The sequence below is a fragment of the Myxocyprinus asiaticus genome, chromosome 19 (genome assembly GCF_019703515.2).
Source record: "Myxocyprinus asiaticus isolate MX2 ecotype Aquarium Trade chromosome 19, UBuf_Myxa_2, whole genome shotgun sequence".
In the NCBI taxonomy this organism is placed as follows: Eukaryota; Metazoa; Chordata; class Actinopteri; order Cypriniformes; family Catostomidae; genus Myxocyprinus; species Myxocyprinus asiaticus.
In genome coordinates, this window is record NC_059362.1 from 10,439,170 (window position 1) to 10,457,241 (window position 18,072).

Consider the following 18,072-nt stretch of genomic DNA (forward strand, 5'->3'; position numbering starts at 1 on the left):
GGTGCGTGAGAAGTGCCCGACAAGACAGCCACATCTATGGCAAGTGCTACAGGAAGCGTGGGGTGAAATGTCACCTGAGTATCTGGACAAACTGACAGCTGGAATGCCACAGATCTGCAAAGCTGTCATTGCTGCACGTGGAGGATATTTTGATGATAACTCTTTGAAGTAGTTTAAGAAGTTCTGAACATTTTTTTCAGATTGTAATAGTAATTTTTCATGTCATTAATGTCCTGACTATACATTGTGATCAGTTGAATGCCACTTTGGTGAATAAAAGTACCAATTTCTTTCCATAAGAGCAAAATCTGTACATTATTCCAAACTTTTGGCTGCCAGTGTATGTGCAATTTAAAGACATATTTATTGATGGAATTTGTACATTTTTAAAAAGCTAAAATTTTACCAAAATTATAAAAAAACTAATGATAAAATTAAATTTGTAAAATGAATATTTTGTAATGTACCAGTTAGAAGGTCCCCTGTATAATTAACTGTATTAGCTGAAAGAAAATTCCTATTGCCACTTTAAAAGTCACACACAGACAGATGCCTTGGGCAGTTGAGCAACTGTTTTTGAGTGTCCTGTCATGAGCATTGCGTTTTTAGGATGACATGTCAAATAAAAAATAATCCAACTGTGAAAAGCAATCTCAAGATTTCTGCTTTCTGTTCCATTCTGTTGCATCTAGCTGTGTTTTGAACATGAGCGCATTTAATGTAAATGTGAACTAGAAACCAGCCTAATTATTCTGTGTTTCCATTTAGTCGACTAGTCGTTTAGGCAACTCACTGACTAGTTGAAAATATGTTGTTTTGCACATCCATAGTTTCAGGACAGTTTTTGGGCCATTTACAGAAGTAGACTAATGTAGAGGTCCTTCAGTTCAACATGGCAGTAATTAGCTCTGGGTGGGAACATGCACCGCGTTGATATAAAGTTAATGTAAATTCCAGTTGATGTTGTTTGGGCTGTAGTCTCTTTAGCACTGGCTATGAGGTAAGTATGCCAGCTTTGTTATTCCTCAAACAAACACAGGCCAGTGATGCGGTCTTTAAAGTCAAACTAAAGCAGGAACCTATTTCTGAACCTCAGAGATTTTTGCTGACATGTTTGGCAATATTTGTTTTTGAAGAGGATGAAGTGATTGTTTACCAAATTAGGCCACATTTGAATATGTTTGTATATTGATGGAAGCTCAACCTTTCTCTGTCATGCAATAACTGGGCCTTGACCCTGGGCACAGATTTCAAAGCAAGTCATTATGTGAGTTTAGTCATTTCTAATAATTATTATAGCCTCTTGACTTCAGAAGTGCTCTAATCCTGACCAAAACCCTAAACAAAACAATGCCTCAGAACACAATATTAACCACACCACTGAGGCCAGATGCGAATGCTTGACCGACGCATCGCAAACAGTCCGGTTGCACATACTAAAGTGGTCTTGTGTCAGGGTGGGTGTAGAGTTACCTTTAAATATTGGTGCCATTAAACTGAATGTGTTATTATTCAGGTAGCTAGGTGAAGTTTTTTTGACAGTTTAACTATAACTATGTGGCAGCGGGGGCGTGGTCAAGCATGTCTCCGGAGAGAGAGAAAGCGGTAAGGGCGCTTACACCTGAGCTAAATTATGTCTAACACCTGTCTCTAATTTCAGTGAGCACGGAGGAGTGCCCTGCCGTCCCCCGGGAACGCGGAGGGGTCGAGAGAAGACCGCCGTCCGCGGGGGGAGGAGGGAAGCGACTCCCCGACCGCCTGGAGTGGTAGGGCCGCTGCCAGGGGCGGAGGAGAGTCCTCACGGGACGCCGGGAACGCGGAGGGGCGTTCTGTCCGCTGGGGGTCGGAGGTCTGACTCCGGTCCGCCCGGGGAGGAGCGGCTGCAGTCCGCCTGAGAGGGTGGAGTAGTGATCGGGGACCACGCGACGGGAATCCCTCCTCCTTCCCGGGTTTTGGCACCAGTGTAAGCGGGTTTAGTGGAAAGGAGGAGGCGAGAACCGGCTTGACAACTTAAATAATAATTTATTAAACAATTTAAACAAAACACACAACCAAAAACACACAGTACAGCTGCCTGCAATTCTCTCTCTCTCTCGAACTGTCGTCCCCGGCCGCCTTTATCCCTCGCGTGCCCCATCAGGCTGATTGGGGACCGGGTGTGTCTCATTCCAGCCCGGCCCCGCACTCCTCGGCTCTACAAACTAACTCAGCAAGATTTCTTTGAAATTCTTGTAGTTGACCTGAAAGTGAAAATTTAATGTAGAAGACATTACATGCTACTGCGTACTATAGCACACCTTTCGACAATTTTCAAACATTTTGGAACCCAGTACATGAAATGGAGCTTATTTAGTTAAAAGCATTTGCTTTCACACACTTGCACGGTATGTTTTAGGCAGTGGTTGAAATTGCCGAGATTCACTGGGGGGACCCTAAAGTTTTCATTCAGGGGTAAAAAGATGTTCACAACAGCCGAGCAACAGTGTACTGTTCAAGAACATTCAGACACATGCCACAACGCTGTAGGAGGCGTTTAGAGGAGCATTTAAATATGAGGATGCTACATGTAAAACCTAACTAATGTCACATTAAACTGTGTTATCAATTACTTTATGCCTCATTCTTTGAGTAGAATTCACAAGAGGTCAGTAAAAGAAGCTGTTTTAACCACTTGATGATTTAAAGAAATATTTATAAAGTAGAAAATGTTTAATTTGTCTTGATTACATTCTGAATTCATGGAACTATTGAGCAAACGCGCTATACGTGGCCATAATATGTGCTGATTACCCACTGTTATTGTAATTTATGATGACACTGATACTACTGCAAAGATGGATTTATAAAATGTGCAGTTATGTGCAGAATACACACAAAAGATTGATGAATAGAGAGGCATATCTTACTTTGGGCAGATGTGTGAATGGCTATTGCTGCAGATGGCACATGAGTGAATTGGCTTTTGAGAGTATTTGAGTAGATTTCCTTTTGAAGACTAGTTAAACAAAAACAAAAAATTCGCATGACATGGTCTTGGAAAATACGCGAACGATCGAACAGATGTAGTTAAATTTGCACCAGCTTGCTAATAGCTCTGCATGCCGGTGTGTTCATGTTGACTGATCTTACTTAACTGACTGAACAATATAAACAAAGTAGGTGGAGCTTCAGGTCACGCTTTCCAATGACATGGACCAATATAAACATATAACAAAAATATAAACATCCAACTAAGAAACCAGTACATAGCAAACTACAGAAGTAAATATATGATGCAACCATGTATTTCCCTTATGGCTACATGAGAAGACAATGAAAAAAAAAAGCTTAAAATGACCACAGAAAACGAAAACTGGTTGTAGAAACTGATTGAGGAAACTACTGATTGATGTGTGCATGTGTGGATCTGTTGCGTGCATTTGTGAATTGTTGTGTGCATGTGTGGATATGTTGTGTGTATTTGTGGGTTGTTGTGTGCATTTGTGGCTCTGTTGCGTGCATGTGTGGGATGTTACGATACTGTTTTCACTCAATAAGTATCTCACCAACTGTAAACGAAAGCTCTTTTCCGGCTAGACATCATTTTTAGACACTCACTTAACACTTTATTAGGAACACTATGGTCCCAATTAAGTGCCTGACATGGTCTTCTGCTGTTGTAGCCCATCCGCCTCGAGGTTTGACTGTTGTGCATTCTGAGATGCTATTCTGCTCACTACAGTTGTGCAGAGGGGTTGAGTTACCATAGCCTTTCTGTCAGCTCAAACTAGTCTGGCAATTCTCCGTTGACCTCTCTCATCAACAAGGCGTTTCTGTCCACAGAACTGCTGCTCAATGGATGTTTTTTGTTTTTGGCACCATTCTGAGTAAATTCTAGAGACTGTTGTGCGTGAAAATCCCAGGAGATCAGCAGTTACAGAAATACTCAAACCAGCCCATCTGGCACCAACAAATATGCCACACTCCAAATCACTGAGATCAAATTTTTTCCCCATTCTGATGGTTGATGTGAACATTAACTGAAGCTCCTGACCCATATCTGCATGATATTATGCATTGCACTGCTGCCACACAATTGGTTGATTAGATAATCACATGAATAAGTAGGTGTACAGGTGTTCCTAATAAAGTGCTCAGTGAGTGTACATACACGCAGCTTTATCCATGTCAATGTTTCTGTTATCGGATCTGATCAAGTAACAGTTACTGTTCAAATTTTTTTGGCTGAAATGTAGGTGCAAAGAATTTAATTTACCAAGAGTAACTTCTTGGTCTGGGGTGCTATGAAGACGCGCACTGATAGAGACACTTTACCATTGGCTACATGTATTCCGGCCATTCATAAAAGTCAACATTGCACAACCAAAGATGCAGGAGATCCCGCTACATTTACGTGTAGAACTCACATAGCTTACATAGGCTATTGAGTGCTCTGTTTTTTTTATTGGCCTAAATTAGCATCACTGACCCAACCAATGGCGTGAGTTTGAGCCAGCACTACCTGTTTGACCAATGGCAGACCGGCAGAATGTTTGGGAAACCTTTAACAGTTATTTTTGTATATTTGAATATTATTTTTTCAAATTTGTTTGCTGCTAGTGGGTTAGAAATGACACACATTACCTTTAAATACATGTATAAATATGAACTATAAACTCAGCGCTTACCCTGTTGCCTCAACATGCATTGTAAACCATGGTTCCAAGGTTGATGTTTTGGTTTGAAAAACTAACCAAAGGGCTTAAAGATCTAGTAAATCTGTTCAGTTACCCATGTTACCCTGAACAAAACAGTTATTGTTGATAGAGTGTTAAGGAGGGGAATAGCTTGGCTTAGTTATGCTGTTAATGTTTTCTTCATCTGGATTGCATGTTGAACCTGCTGGTTTGTTTTAGACATTTATAAAATGATTATGTGCCCCCCATACAATCACAAAAGTCCATAATCACCCTGGTGTTATGGTTTAAGAACTCTACATGAAGGCAAAGTTTAACTGTGTTAGAAATGCTTGGATTGCATTGGTTTTATATATCCAAATATGTTTACTGCATTATTTCAAATCCTGTGTCAAATCCAGATCTTTCTAGAAGTTAATCCTTTCCATTTGGGGTGGATTTTGCTTTGTCTGTCATTAACATAAGTACTGTCTTTTCCATTATATTTTAATGACTGACTGTGAGAGGGTGAAAGTGTTTAATTTAAGAAGGAATTACCATCTTAGTGACTCATACAGCAGTTACAGTCATCACTGGCTGGGTTTAAGGGAGGCTTGCTTAGTTCAACGTCAACGAAAATAATTGTTATGGAGATTGTATCATTTAATTGCAGAGTCATTCATCAGAAGGATTTCCACAATCCATGTTGATTTCATGGCATGTGGGCAAGGTCTGTGTGGACTCCTCTTGTGGACCAGTTAATTTCTTCTTAATCTATGTCCATTAAAGCGACATTTTCTGTCTGGGTGTTGGTCAGTGTTTTAGACATGGCACCGTGTCCATGGGCTTTTGGTTGCGACTCCAACTTGTTGCTTTAGAGCAGTGTCAGGGCTAATGGTAAGGATTGTTATCTGCTGTAATTCAGATTTGTACTTACCAAGAAAATATTTTCACTGGCCCCACATTCACTGGATACATTTTCATTTTTAGCAATGTATTTCGGACGTGGCAGAAATAGTTTTTATTATTTTCATTAAATGTAGTTTTCTTGGCAAAAAAAGTGCATTCCAATACATGAAAGAAATTATGACAAACTGGCCTGGATTTTAGTGTGTATGTGTTATTTTACTGAGTATTTAGTGGGATAAAATAAGATAAAGGTCCTTCTCCACATCTGAGAGTTTTTTAACTAAACATGAATCCTAAAGAATTTTCCCTTCACTCTCAGAGATTTGAAGGTTTGGTTGGGGTTTCTGAAATGACAGATTGCTACGTCCACACTTTTCCACAGCCTAAGGGAATGAGTTAAAGGAAGAGTGACTTTGAAACTGGCGTCTGAGACTCTGAAGTCTTTCCCAACTTCCACCCAAAACCCAACGTCCTCTTTATGTCGTATGCCATCCATTGTTCTCTCATATCATTTCTCATCCATTGAGATTTTAATTGCACATTTCTTGTGCAATGTATAGTCCTGCCTGGTATGAGATCTTTATTCTAAGTACACACAAAGGAAACAATACCTCTACAAATCTCCAAAGATAGAGCTTATGGTGGTGCACTTTATCAAAGCGTGACCTTTATTTCATCTCAGCATTTCCATGCAAAATGGATCTCTAACTCGTGTAGCAGTTGTTGAAAAACCTGAGAATCAAGGAAAGTAGTTCACTGTTAAAGAGCTATATATGTTCAGATGTGTCTTATTTGGCTGGGCTTTACATCGAATATTCACTTTATATTCACAATGATTTTGCTGGCAATGTAAAATTAAGCGATGTCGTAAATATTGCAATGTTTTCAGCTATTTTTTTAATTGGCTATTAAGATACCCAAGCCTTTTGCACACTACACGACTGAAACGCTTCACTTTTAATGCTTTGAGTCAGTGACTAGTTTGCTAGAAGTCTCCGATCGCAGCACGTGCCCGTTGCCGTTTTGTAGTATGCACACTTCTGAGACTCGCTATGACAGATTTCAAACTTATATATACATGATTAAATAAGCATTCTTCCGTGTTCATTTATTGAAAAACTGTGAGGAAAAACATGCCTTGATTATTTTTAACTACATTTTTACTGTATTTCAGTTCTTGCGTGTAACATTGTGAATCTACTTGTTTGGTTGAATTGATGGTTCGTCACCCTTATAAGCCATGTGTGAGCAAATACATAAATATTCAGATATGTATCAAATATATCCAAAAGGCTAAAAAATATAATGAAATATTTTTTAGCTATATCCTGTCATAGTGGCGTGTGATGGTCTCTCAGAGTTTGACTTTTCAAAAGTGTTTTGCCTCAGCTGGGTTTTATGATAGCCCTGAGGGACTGCACATTAACTTTCCCTCTTGTCTTTTAGCAACCACAGTAAAATGCCACACGGGACACATGCACTCATTAGTGGCCTTGCTGCTAAAAATGGTGAGGGGTGGTTTCTGCAAACTATTTTTCCAGGGTTCAAACAGGTGTACAGAGTAAGGGATGCAAAGTCAAATAAAGTCACTGCATCTGCATACAAACATTATACAATTGATCCTACAGCAGGTAACCTGGTCTATACAGGACGTAAAGCTTTTGGCTGATTCCTTGATTCGTTGTTCCAGTTTGGCTTAAACACAGTTTGGTTGCTGTAAAATACAAATAGCTTTATTTTGTCCAAGATGAATAGCATGTCTCCCTGGGCGTGCATACTCTTTAGAGTTTGTTGGTCAGTATCTTTTTGAATCATGTCTTTATGAGGAGGTAACTGCTCTCTTCCCATAAACTGTGGTGTGATTGGTTCTGAATAGAGTGGCATACAGGTTTCTTCATCTGGCATTTAGTCTCATAAAACTGTTTTAGACTAGTCTTACTAGTTAGTCTTCTAAAATGTTGGTCTTAATTTTTTCAGTCAGTTGCATAGAAACTTAGATCAATCTAATTTAAGACTAAAATGTAAGACAGCACACCCCTAGGCTAACTTTTGTTAACATTCCATGTTGCCATAGAAAATAACTGTCTGCTGAGCCAGTGGGGGCTTCAGTTGAGAGCTAAAAGGGGCTTGAGTTGAGACTTTGTAGAAGACTTTGACTTCAACAATGGTAACAAAATGTCATGTGTTTTTTATTATTTGGGTTAAAATCACTACATTTGTTCATTAGAATAATTTTGAGTACTGTAGTCCTCTAATAAGCAAATATTTTCAGCGAATGAAAACTGTATTGAGCGTCCACTGTCGGACATTTTTTTTAAAGCTGTTCAGTGTCTTAAATTTCCCACAATTACTAAAGACAACTGTGCACTTGTTTTATGCAACAGGCTTTCTATGGCGTCTTTAGTTAGTCAGACTAATTGTTAGATGCAGTCTTAAGTTAATGGCTATGTTTCTGCAACCGGCCCCAGGTCATCTCAGGCCAGTCCTGCACAGCGCTAAAACACAGTAAAGCGAGTTAACACCTATTAAGTCACAGTTTAAGAATGACACAAAAAACCAGTGGAGTAAAATCAAGAGTGGGATGACATGAGCGATCTTTGCCTGATTGAAGACCAGACACGCTGCTTCATTCTAGATCAACTGCATTGGCTTAATCGTGCTAGCTGGGAGGCCGGCCAACAGGGCATTACAGTAGTCCAGTCTTGAGATGACCAGAGCAGGTGCTTCGTGCTACATATTTAGACAGGAATGGTCTGATTTTCCTGATGTTGTAAAATGTGAATCTGCAAGACCGGGCAGTTGATGAGATGTGTGCAATGAAGTTAAGCTGATCATCTACCACCACTCCCAAGTTCTGAGTGGTCCTGGTTGGTATTAGTGTAGTTGAAACAAGATGAATACTGAAGTTGTGATCAACAGACATGTTGGCTGGGATCAAGAGGAGTTTGCTTGGCAAGGCTGAGCTGAGCTGAAGGTGGCGTTCTTTGATCCAGGCCAAAATCTCCAAGAGGCAGGCAGAGATACGAGCTGCCTGAGACTGTGGGGTTGTGTGGCTGAAATGACAGGTAGAGCTGCGTATCATCTGCGTAACAGTAGAAGGAAAAGCCATGTTCCTTAATTATCGGAGTGATGTATTGTAGATCGAGAAGAGGAGGGGTCCAAGCACTGATCCCTGAGGAACACCAGTGGTCAGCTGGTGTGACTTGGACACCTCTCCTCCTTTACAGATGACCTTGAAGGATGTGCCTGTGAGCTACGACTCAAACCATCCAAGTGAAGTTCCTGTTATGCCCAGGTCAGAGAGAGTGGACTGGAGAATCTGGTGGACCACTGTTTTAAAAGCAGCAGACAAGTCAAGGAGTCATGTCATGACTTAAGTCAAGACTCCAAGAAAGTCATGTACATTTTTTATTTGGAAAAAAGACATGCGCATGAACTACTATGGAAAGACATTTACCAAATACATTCCGATAGAATTTAAAGTGGAATATATGTTCATCAAAGTAGTCATGTGACTCTGCCTCAACAAGCAATGTGAATACATAATTTGCTCTGAGAATATAATCGCATAGCATCTTAAATGTTGCTCTAGCTATTCTAAAATGTCAAAGCCTGTCATCAGATTGATTGGCTATTAGTACCTCCCAGAACTGTCTGACACACTTTAGGTTCCTGACATAAAGCATCTGCCATTGAACGCAAGCAAATATGAAGTTCATCAGAGTGTTTTGTGTGCTGGCTCTAAACTGCAAATAAAAGAGCCACAGTGGTTTCAACTTCCATTTTCATTTCAATACTGAGCCAATTTCCTCAGAGGTGACAATTTTCTTCTCTTAAACACATGGGATGGAAACGCTGCTTAATTTGCAACTAGATTTTGCGATGTTTTGCGATTTTTCGCATTAATTCACAACATGGATGGAAACAGAGCTAGTGTGAGCTGCTGTGATTTTTGGCCTTTTTATTCTTTTAGGCTTGATATCCAAGCAGCAGCAATATTAGGCCTTAAATGTTTATCATATTGCAGTTAAAATCGGAATCACAATATTTGTTCAAATAATTGCCACCTAATTTCTTTTTACCAAATCGTGCAGCCTCTACTCGGTATGAATAGTTTTGATGTGAAAAGGTTGACTAGTTGGCCAACAGCTGAATAATCGATTAGTAGGTTCGACTATTTTATCGTGATTTTTTTTATTACATTCCTTAATTTTTTTTTAGTGCTGATGTTTTTGTGTTGTACTTTAGCTGTTAAAGACATTTTTGCACGCTTAAACCTTCTCTGAAATGTTCTCAAGTACTTCTCCATTAAAAAAGCGCCACCATAACCATCAACCCTCTACAATCATGTTGGAGAAAGAATCACCATTGGCTAGTACATTTTTGTTTTTACTCGCCAGACTTTTGACGACATGTAAGCGTAATGCAACTGGAAAAAAGGTTGAGGCATGGTCACATGACTACTTTGATGCACATCTATATTCCTCTTTAAGCAAACTGAGAAAGGGGGCCTCTTCCTATATATAACTTCACGCAATATAGTATATTGTACATTTTATTTTTATATTTTGCCTTCTTATTTTAACTACATTTTAGCTTTTTAAAATGGACAAATTTTACATTCTATAAATTTTTATGATGTCATGAAATTGCATTTTTAATAGTGATACAAGCTGTTGTCACTGAAATTTCATACGCATTTTTAACAAAAAATTACAAGGTTGGAACCTAATAATGAAAATTAGGACTGTCATGAATATGAAATTTGTCTGACGATTAATTGTCAAACAAATAATTGTGATTTTGATGATTAATTGTCTGTTTTATTTATCAAAATAGTTCTAAATAACTCTATCTGTTATTTGTCAGATTTAGTTTTGGTCCATTTTACTTTTTCACACTGTTTTTTTTTTTTTTTTTTTTTTTTGTAACCCAGCCTTTGTAACCCAGTATAGCTTTTATATATTATATTATATTATATTATATTATGCAATAGTAAAATATTTCTGCCTTAAATTCTTCACTTTCACACATTATTTTAAGGCTCTCCGATTAACTCACGAGCCCTTATTTCTCATGAAAGAAGACTTTGATATTCTGTTTCTTGCATTTTATCATCTCCACAGAAATAGAGCAGGTAGTCACTGTGTGTCATTAACACTTTGTGAACGAACCTACAGTGACAACGGACATTTGCCATTACACTGTCGTTAAATTAAAGTGAAACTGGAGCGCTTTGCGTTCACTATTAAATTAAGAAGTTTATACCTCGTTTATATTTTTGCGGGAGTTTGGGACGATCCTCTGTAGACGGCGCGCACATCAGAGCGCTTGAGAAGTGGTTCTTTCTCACGCGCTCTCAAGAGAACGTGCAAGATTGTGCATGCGTGTGGTCACTGACTTCTCTCGGTCTTCAAAACAACAAAGGATTGTTGTTTTTGTTTGTTAGAAATGCAGTGTTTCTGTGAATGCTTACTGCTCCCATCAGAGCATTGGATAAAATCATGGTCCACCCAGAGGATGTCATGCCTGCTGTCACACTGGGGCTCTGTGTTTGTTTGTGTGTATGGAGCAAATGCAGTTAAAAACAGAATTAAACAAATAAACGCATTTCTTTACCCATTTTCTCATATTTTGCCTCTTTTTCACCACTGTCTGTGTGGAATATTTATCACTTTTAAACTGTTCTTGTTTCCCTAATTGTTTTGGCCCTGATAGATCTAACTGTCAAATTGTGTAGAACTATTTGCAGCAGTTTAAGGACAAGAAGTATGTGTATGTTGTATTTGGTTGCTTTAGATCAATTATCTCTTGTAAGTTTTCTGTGTGTGTTTGTGCACGTTTGTGCGCAACTTTGTGTGAGTTTGGGTAAATTCAGTAGTTCTGTGGTAGCATGTGTCTGTTTCAGAAAGTCTCTCTTTAGGTGGATGCAGTAGCATGTATCAGCTGGTAGGGGCAGGAGTGAGTGCGCATCAACTCAAACAAGAGCGCTCTCTGCTGTTGCTTAAAAGGGCCTGTAAATGATTTTGGAAGACATGACACTCAGGGGGGACCCCAACCCTCACACACACACACACACACACACACACACACACACACACACACACACACATATATATATATTGATTATTGTTTATTTTTAAACGTGCAGCTTACCAACTGAGCCCACACATAAGTGCATAAATGTTGGCACAGATATTCAAACAACACTAGCAATTGTTTTTCATTGCTAAACCCTGTTTACACCTGTTATTAACATCCATCTTGGGTGATCAAAAATGGTCAGAACTAAATTCAGGTGTAAACAGGGTCCAATGTTTTTTGTGATTATGATTACAGAAACCTATGTAACCACACATTTATAGTGTTGGGCAACACAATGAACACCTCATGCTTCTCAAACCATTCCCGAACAATATGTACAGTGTGGCAGGGAGCAATATCCTGCTGAAAGATGCCAACGCTGTCAGGAAATACCACTACCATACCATGATGTACCTGGTCCACAACAATGTTTAGGTTGGTGGCACGTGTCTAATTGATGTCCACAGGAATGCCTGAAACCAGGGTAGTAAAACATTGGCCACTGGGGGGCGTTGCTTCCAAACTCCACTTAGGATGAATGGTCAGTTTTGGAGAGGATCAGGATGGACTTATTGGCCCTGTTTCCACCTGGTATTAAGATGCGTTCTCTGTGATCTGATCACATGTGGTCAGCCAAGACGCATTCCTGTTTCCACCTGGTATTACTATGCATCTCAGATGCGTCTTCTGTGACCACTTGTGTTCGGATTTCGAGAGGAGGGTCTCTGATTTAATGAGGACATCCATCAATCACTACATCAGTGTGCTACTGCGTGACAGTAAACCGCAAAACAAATCATAAAAGACAAACAAAAAAACGACACACTTTTTCTCCCAGATGTAGCTGAAATTTGATCTACATATTGATATCAGACACACTGTAGAAGATTCATGAAGTTCTCATGCTTGTGTATGTATTCGCTTTTTCAAATTTTCCGATCGGACTCTTATTTCCTTTTAAAGTAAAAAAAACTTCAAAGAAAAAAAAAACTCTTGTTTTAGTGCAGCGGTTGATTGATGGTTGAGGGGTGGTGCATTCAGGATGGATGATTTTTAGACCTCAAATGCGACGTCATGACGTGTTTTGAATACCTCCATATGTGGTTTCGGTGATCTGTTCAAAAACATTTTGGACCCCTTTTCTACCTGTATTTAGTGCTGACCACTTGATCGGATCACCAAAAAGCGCATCTTAATACCAGGAGGAAATGGGGCCTTTGACCCTATTTACAAATGGTTTACAAGATCAGATCATTAAATCAGAGACCCTCCCCTCAAAATCTGAACACAAGTGGTTTAATTTTCAGACTCATTTAAGCAACTAGGTGTAAACAGCGATGTGTCTCGTCTGACAACATGTGATCGAATCACCCAAGATGCATCTTAATACCAGGTGTAAATGTGGTCTTTGATTGAGGTGCAGATCTGGGTCCAATATTCAGTATTTTTTAATGTAACAAAGTAGTTTTTCTTAAAACTATTTTGGGGGTTGAAGGCTGAGTTATATGATTTTACTAAATGAGTGCTAATGTAATTGTAGAATTTAGAAGGTTAAAAGTATCAAAATACATTTTTGATAGAGCAGCTGAGAATTCATAAAAATACAACAAAAAATGTGTTCTGTCAGTGTCAAGAAATTTTTCCACATTGAAGTCACTTTTAACACCAAAAAATGAAAATTCTCTCATCATTTACACACCCTCATTCCATCTAAGATGTGTATGACTTAATTTCTTCTGCAGAACACAAACAAAGATTTTTCTAAGAGTATCTCAGCTCTGTAGGTCCATACAATGCAAATGAATGGCGATCAGGCCTTTGAAGCTCCAAAGAGGAGATAAAGTCTGCATAAAAGTAATCATTTTTGGAGCTTTTTTTTTTTTTTTTTTTTTCAATAGAAACATATAGACAAATAAATACAAAGACATAGACAACTGACAGGACATTACATGTGATTTCTGGGCATTGTAAAATGTAACCTACGTATATTACATACTTTAAATACATAGAGGATTGCTAAGGCAATTGGCAATCATCACTTTTTTTTCTTAGATGGCCTGAGGGGAGGAATTTAATTTTTGGGTAAACTGTCCCTTTAATAACAGACAGATGCAAAAACTGGCATATCTTGGAATGTTTTGCTATGTAATAAGCCAAACATTGATGATAAGACATATTAAGAATGTCTGAATGGGTCCCCCCTTTATAGGTAGTAATGTAAAAGTGTGGGTGCATTAAAAAAAAAATAAAAAAATTTGAAGACTTTTAAGCAAGTGTAGGACTAAAATGGCATGTTCGCCTCATGGGGGCAGTACTGTCATATAAATATTGTAGGATGACCCTACTCTCAGGCTTCTGTTTGTTTTGTATGTTGAAGCTTCTTTTTATTTTGTGCAAATTTGCAGTCTGGGTGATATAACTGAATACAAACAGAACCTTTTTTCCTTAAGGTAAATCATTGAACATTTCTTGTGGCACTGTAATTTAAATGCACCTATTTTAATTAAGTTAAACTCTTTAACAACTATTTAATATGTTATGTAGATAAAAGTATAATTTGTGTAAATTCAGGGATTATTTTGTCTTTGTCAAATATTTGTTTTATTTAGTACTGCCCTTAATATACTGTATATACGTATATACAGCTTTGGTAAAAATTAAGAGACCACTGCAAAATGATCAGTTACTCTGGATTTACTATTTATAGGTTTGTGTTTGAGTAAAATTAACATTTTTGTTTTATTCTATAAAGTACTGACAACATTTCTCCTAAATTCCAAATAAAAATATTGTCCTTTAGAGCATTTATTTGCAGAAAATGACAACTGGTCAAAATAACAAAAAAGATGCCGTGTTTTCAGACCTCGATAGTGTACAATACTAATGTTTTAACTTAGGAAGAGTTCAGAAATCAATATTTGGTGGAATAACCCTGATTTTCAATCACAGCTTTCATGTGTCTTGGCATACTCTCTCTATCAGTCTTTCACATTGCTGTTGGGTGACTTTATGCCACCGCTGGTGCAAAAATTCAAGCAGATCGGCTTTGTTTGATGGCTTGTGGCATCGTCCCGCTTGAAAAAACAAGATTGATTTAATCTTCACCAGGCCTACACCAAATTTCACAGTGGGTGCGAGACACTGTGGCTTGAAGACCTTTCCAGGTCTCTGTCTAAACATTAGACGACCAAGTGGAGGATCAGTGTTGATCTGGGGGTGCTTCAGCAAGGCTGGAATCGGGCAGATTCTTCTTTGTGAAGAACGCATGAATCAAGCCATGTACAAGGTTATCCTGGAAGAAAACTTGCTTCCTTCTGCTCTGACAATGTTCCCCAACTCTGAGGATTGTTTTTTCCAGCAGGACAATGCTCCATGCCACACAGTCAGGTCAATCAAGGTGTGGATGGAGGACCAATGGATCAAGACCCTGTCATGGCCAGCCAAATCTCCAGACCTGAACCCCATTGAAAACTCTAGAATGTGATCAAGAGGAAGATGAATGGCCACAAGCCATCAAACAAAGCCGAGCTGCTTGAATTTTTGCGCCAGGAGTGGCATAATGTCACCCAACAGCAATGTGAAAGACTGGTAGAGAGCATGCCAAGATGCAAGAAAGCTATGATTAAAAAACAGGGTTATTTCACCAAATATTGATTTAATGTTAAAACATTAGTATTGTGTTGTTTAAAAATGAATATGAACTTGTTTTCTTTGCATTATTCGAGGTCTGAAAACACGGCATCTTTTTTGTTATTTTGACCAGTTGTCATTTTCTGCAAATAAATGCTCTAAATGACAATATGTTTATTTGGAATTTGGGAGAAATGTTGTCAGTGCTTTTATAGAATAAAACAAAAATTTTCATTTTATTCAAACACATACCTATAAATAGTAAATCCAGAGAAACTGATCATTTTGCAGTGGTCTCTTAATTTTTTCCAGAGCTGTATTTACTGTATATATATATATATATATATATACACACACACACTTTAAAACCCTTCTCAGAAGAATTCTGTGTTTACCTCCTGTATGTTGAACTCAAAATGAGGTAAGCTGAGAGACCTCACCGTAAATGTGTGAGATGAGTTGAAGGCTCTGAGATGTGGCTGTGTATACAGTATGTGTGTATGTGGTGCAGCAGTATTTGCCAGTATAAACTGAAGGCTTGTGAAAATGCCTGTTTTCATAAGTCTCCTTTTCTCCTGCGCATGAAATAAAGACACGGTACTTCTCGCATATGGGGCACATTCCTGCACTCCAGGCAAGCACAACCCACTTCCTGTTTTAGTAAGCTCGCAACCCTGTATATACTGATGCTTTTACTAACAACTCAGCCACTTACACACTCCAGTGACTGTCTCCTTACTGCTCTTTGGTTTTATGTCTCAAGAAATGTATATATGGGTATATTTTGTTTGTAAATTCTAATTGGAGCAGACTGTCTCACGCAGCAGCTTGCAGAGAATTTTTCAGCTTCAGAGTTAAACATTTGAAGATTTATTGTACAGATTTGTTTAAATCTGAATGTTTAGAAGGAGAGTTTGAGTTCAGTGTGTTTGTGTAATGTAAAGGGCTGAATGTGGTTTCGGTGTGATGCTCAAGGGGACCTGAGATTACACAAAACTGTGTGTGAACATTTGTTCTAGACATGTGAGCTGTGGAAAACTCTTTGAGCATGAGGTATATGTGTGTGATTGATGTAAACCATATGAGCAGGGTTAGGTCAGACAGAAAGGCAGGTTAAAGCTGAAGTTTGTAGTTTTTTCAATGTTAAAATACTCCTGTCCCAGCTTAATATGCAGAGAACTATTATTAAGCCGTTTGCAAGTTGATTTCCCTAAAAAGTATAAACACTGGGAATCTCTGACGCTATCAGAACAAGATCTGTTTGTTTGAGCTCCAAAAAATGGGTACATAGCAACATCTGCAGTGGCCGCATGTGTGTGTCTCTCTCTTTCTCTCTCTCTCTCTCTAAATGGCATCTCCGGCTCCCCTTTATCTCTCTCTCCTGCTGATTATGTGACTCAGTGCCGCCGTGCACCCTCACGGCCTAGCCATGCCCCCTCACGGCCCGGCCATGCCCTACTCCTCGTCACCCTCCTCCTCGTCACACTCTTCCCCCGCCCAATTCAGGCTGGGGTGCCATCCGGACTGGTCTACTCTCCCCTACTGCCCCCCCCCACATCTCTGGAGGGGAGACGCTGCCCTTCCGGCTGTTCTGCCAGCCGATGGTCCACCCCACCTCCTGGGAATCTGGGGGGGGGGGGGGGTGGTGGGGTGGAAGGCGAGCAGGAGGGAAACAGAGAGAGGAGAGAGAGTGAAAAACTTGCTCGCCGGTCCCCGGACACACCGTCGCCTGGTCCTCTGCCCTCCGGCGGACGACAGCCACTCCTCCCCAGGCGGACGGCAGTGAGTCCTCCAACCCCTGGCGTACGGAACAGCTCCTCCCCTTTCTTGGCGGTTGGCAGCAGTTCCTCTGTCTCCGGCTCCTCTTTACATCTCTCTCCCGCTGATTAATTGACTCAGCGCCGGCCGTGCACCCTCACGGCCCGGCCACGCCCTCCTCCTCGTCACATATATGTAATATACATTTTATATTTTTTACATTTTACAATTTACATTTTATATTTACACTGCTACTTTTAAATGGCCATTAAAGGAAAATATTGCTTTTTGCCCCCAGAATGGTGTCGTTACAGCTCTTGAAAAGTTATGGTCAGTGATTGATGGTTATTGAGTGCAAAGTCTGATGCATTTGTATATGTGTTTGTGTTGGATGTTTAGAGGATGCAGGGACGTATTTCCCTAGTGTGAAACGTAATCCCGGCCGTTACCTGCAGCCCTGCTCAGATGCGGTGAAGAGATGGTTGAGGACCATGAAAAACAGCGGTAAAATCCTGCTGCTCATCACGAGCTCACACTCTGATTACTGCAGACTAGTGTGTGAGCACATACTGGGGTGAGTTTTACATACATGCACAGATGTACAAAGACAAGGAAAACGGCCATATCCATAATGGAAATGAAAAGAAATCTAAAAACAGATTTTTCAAAGTGATTTTTTTTGCTCACTTTAAGTAGTTGAAGTCTAAATTTGCAGCATACCGTGTTTTGTTGTAGAGCGTAGAGACATTTATGCCCATATTGGTCATTAGTGTGCATTAACACACACACAGACACAAAATTCTTGCTTTGATGGACAGTTCAGCCAACATAAATAATTTCAGACACTGCCCACAGCACACCTGTTGGGGTTTGTCTTTAATCCAAGGAAAACATTAGCCTAGTTTCATTTTTTAAGTTCAAAGTTAACTGAATGCTGAAGTGAATGCAAAGATAACTTGTGTTAGCAATTCCAAGGCTTATCCAACTTTTTCTCCAAAAAGTGAAAAATTTCATTATTCTCACTCATGTTATCAAA

The 18,072-nt window shown here is 39.4% G+C and overlaps 1 protein-coding gene across 1 annotated transcript in view; it reads left to right on the top strand.

Annotated features, from left to right (window-relative positions):
* The window catches only part of nt5dc1 (5'-nucleotidase domain containing 1), an 81,495-nt gene that overhangs the window by 37,677 nt on the left and 25,746 nt on the right, over positions 1-18,072 (top strand). The window contains exon 7 of the mRNA XM_051645518.1: positions 17,436-17,610. Coding sequence (XP_051501478.1) covers positions 17,436-17,610 — 175 coding nt within the window. The remainder of the gene's footprint in view (positions 1-17,435; positions 17,611-18,072) is intronic.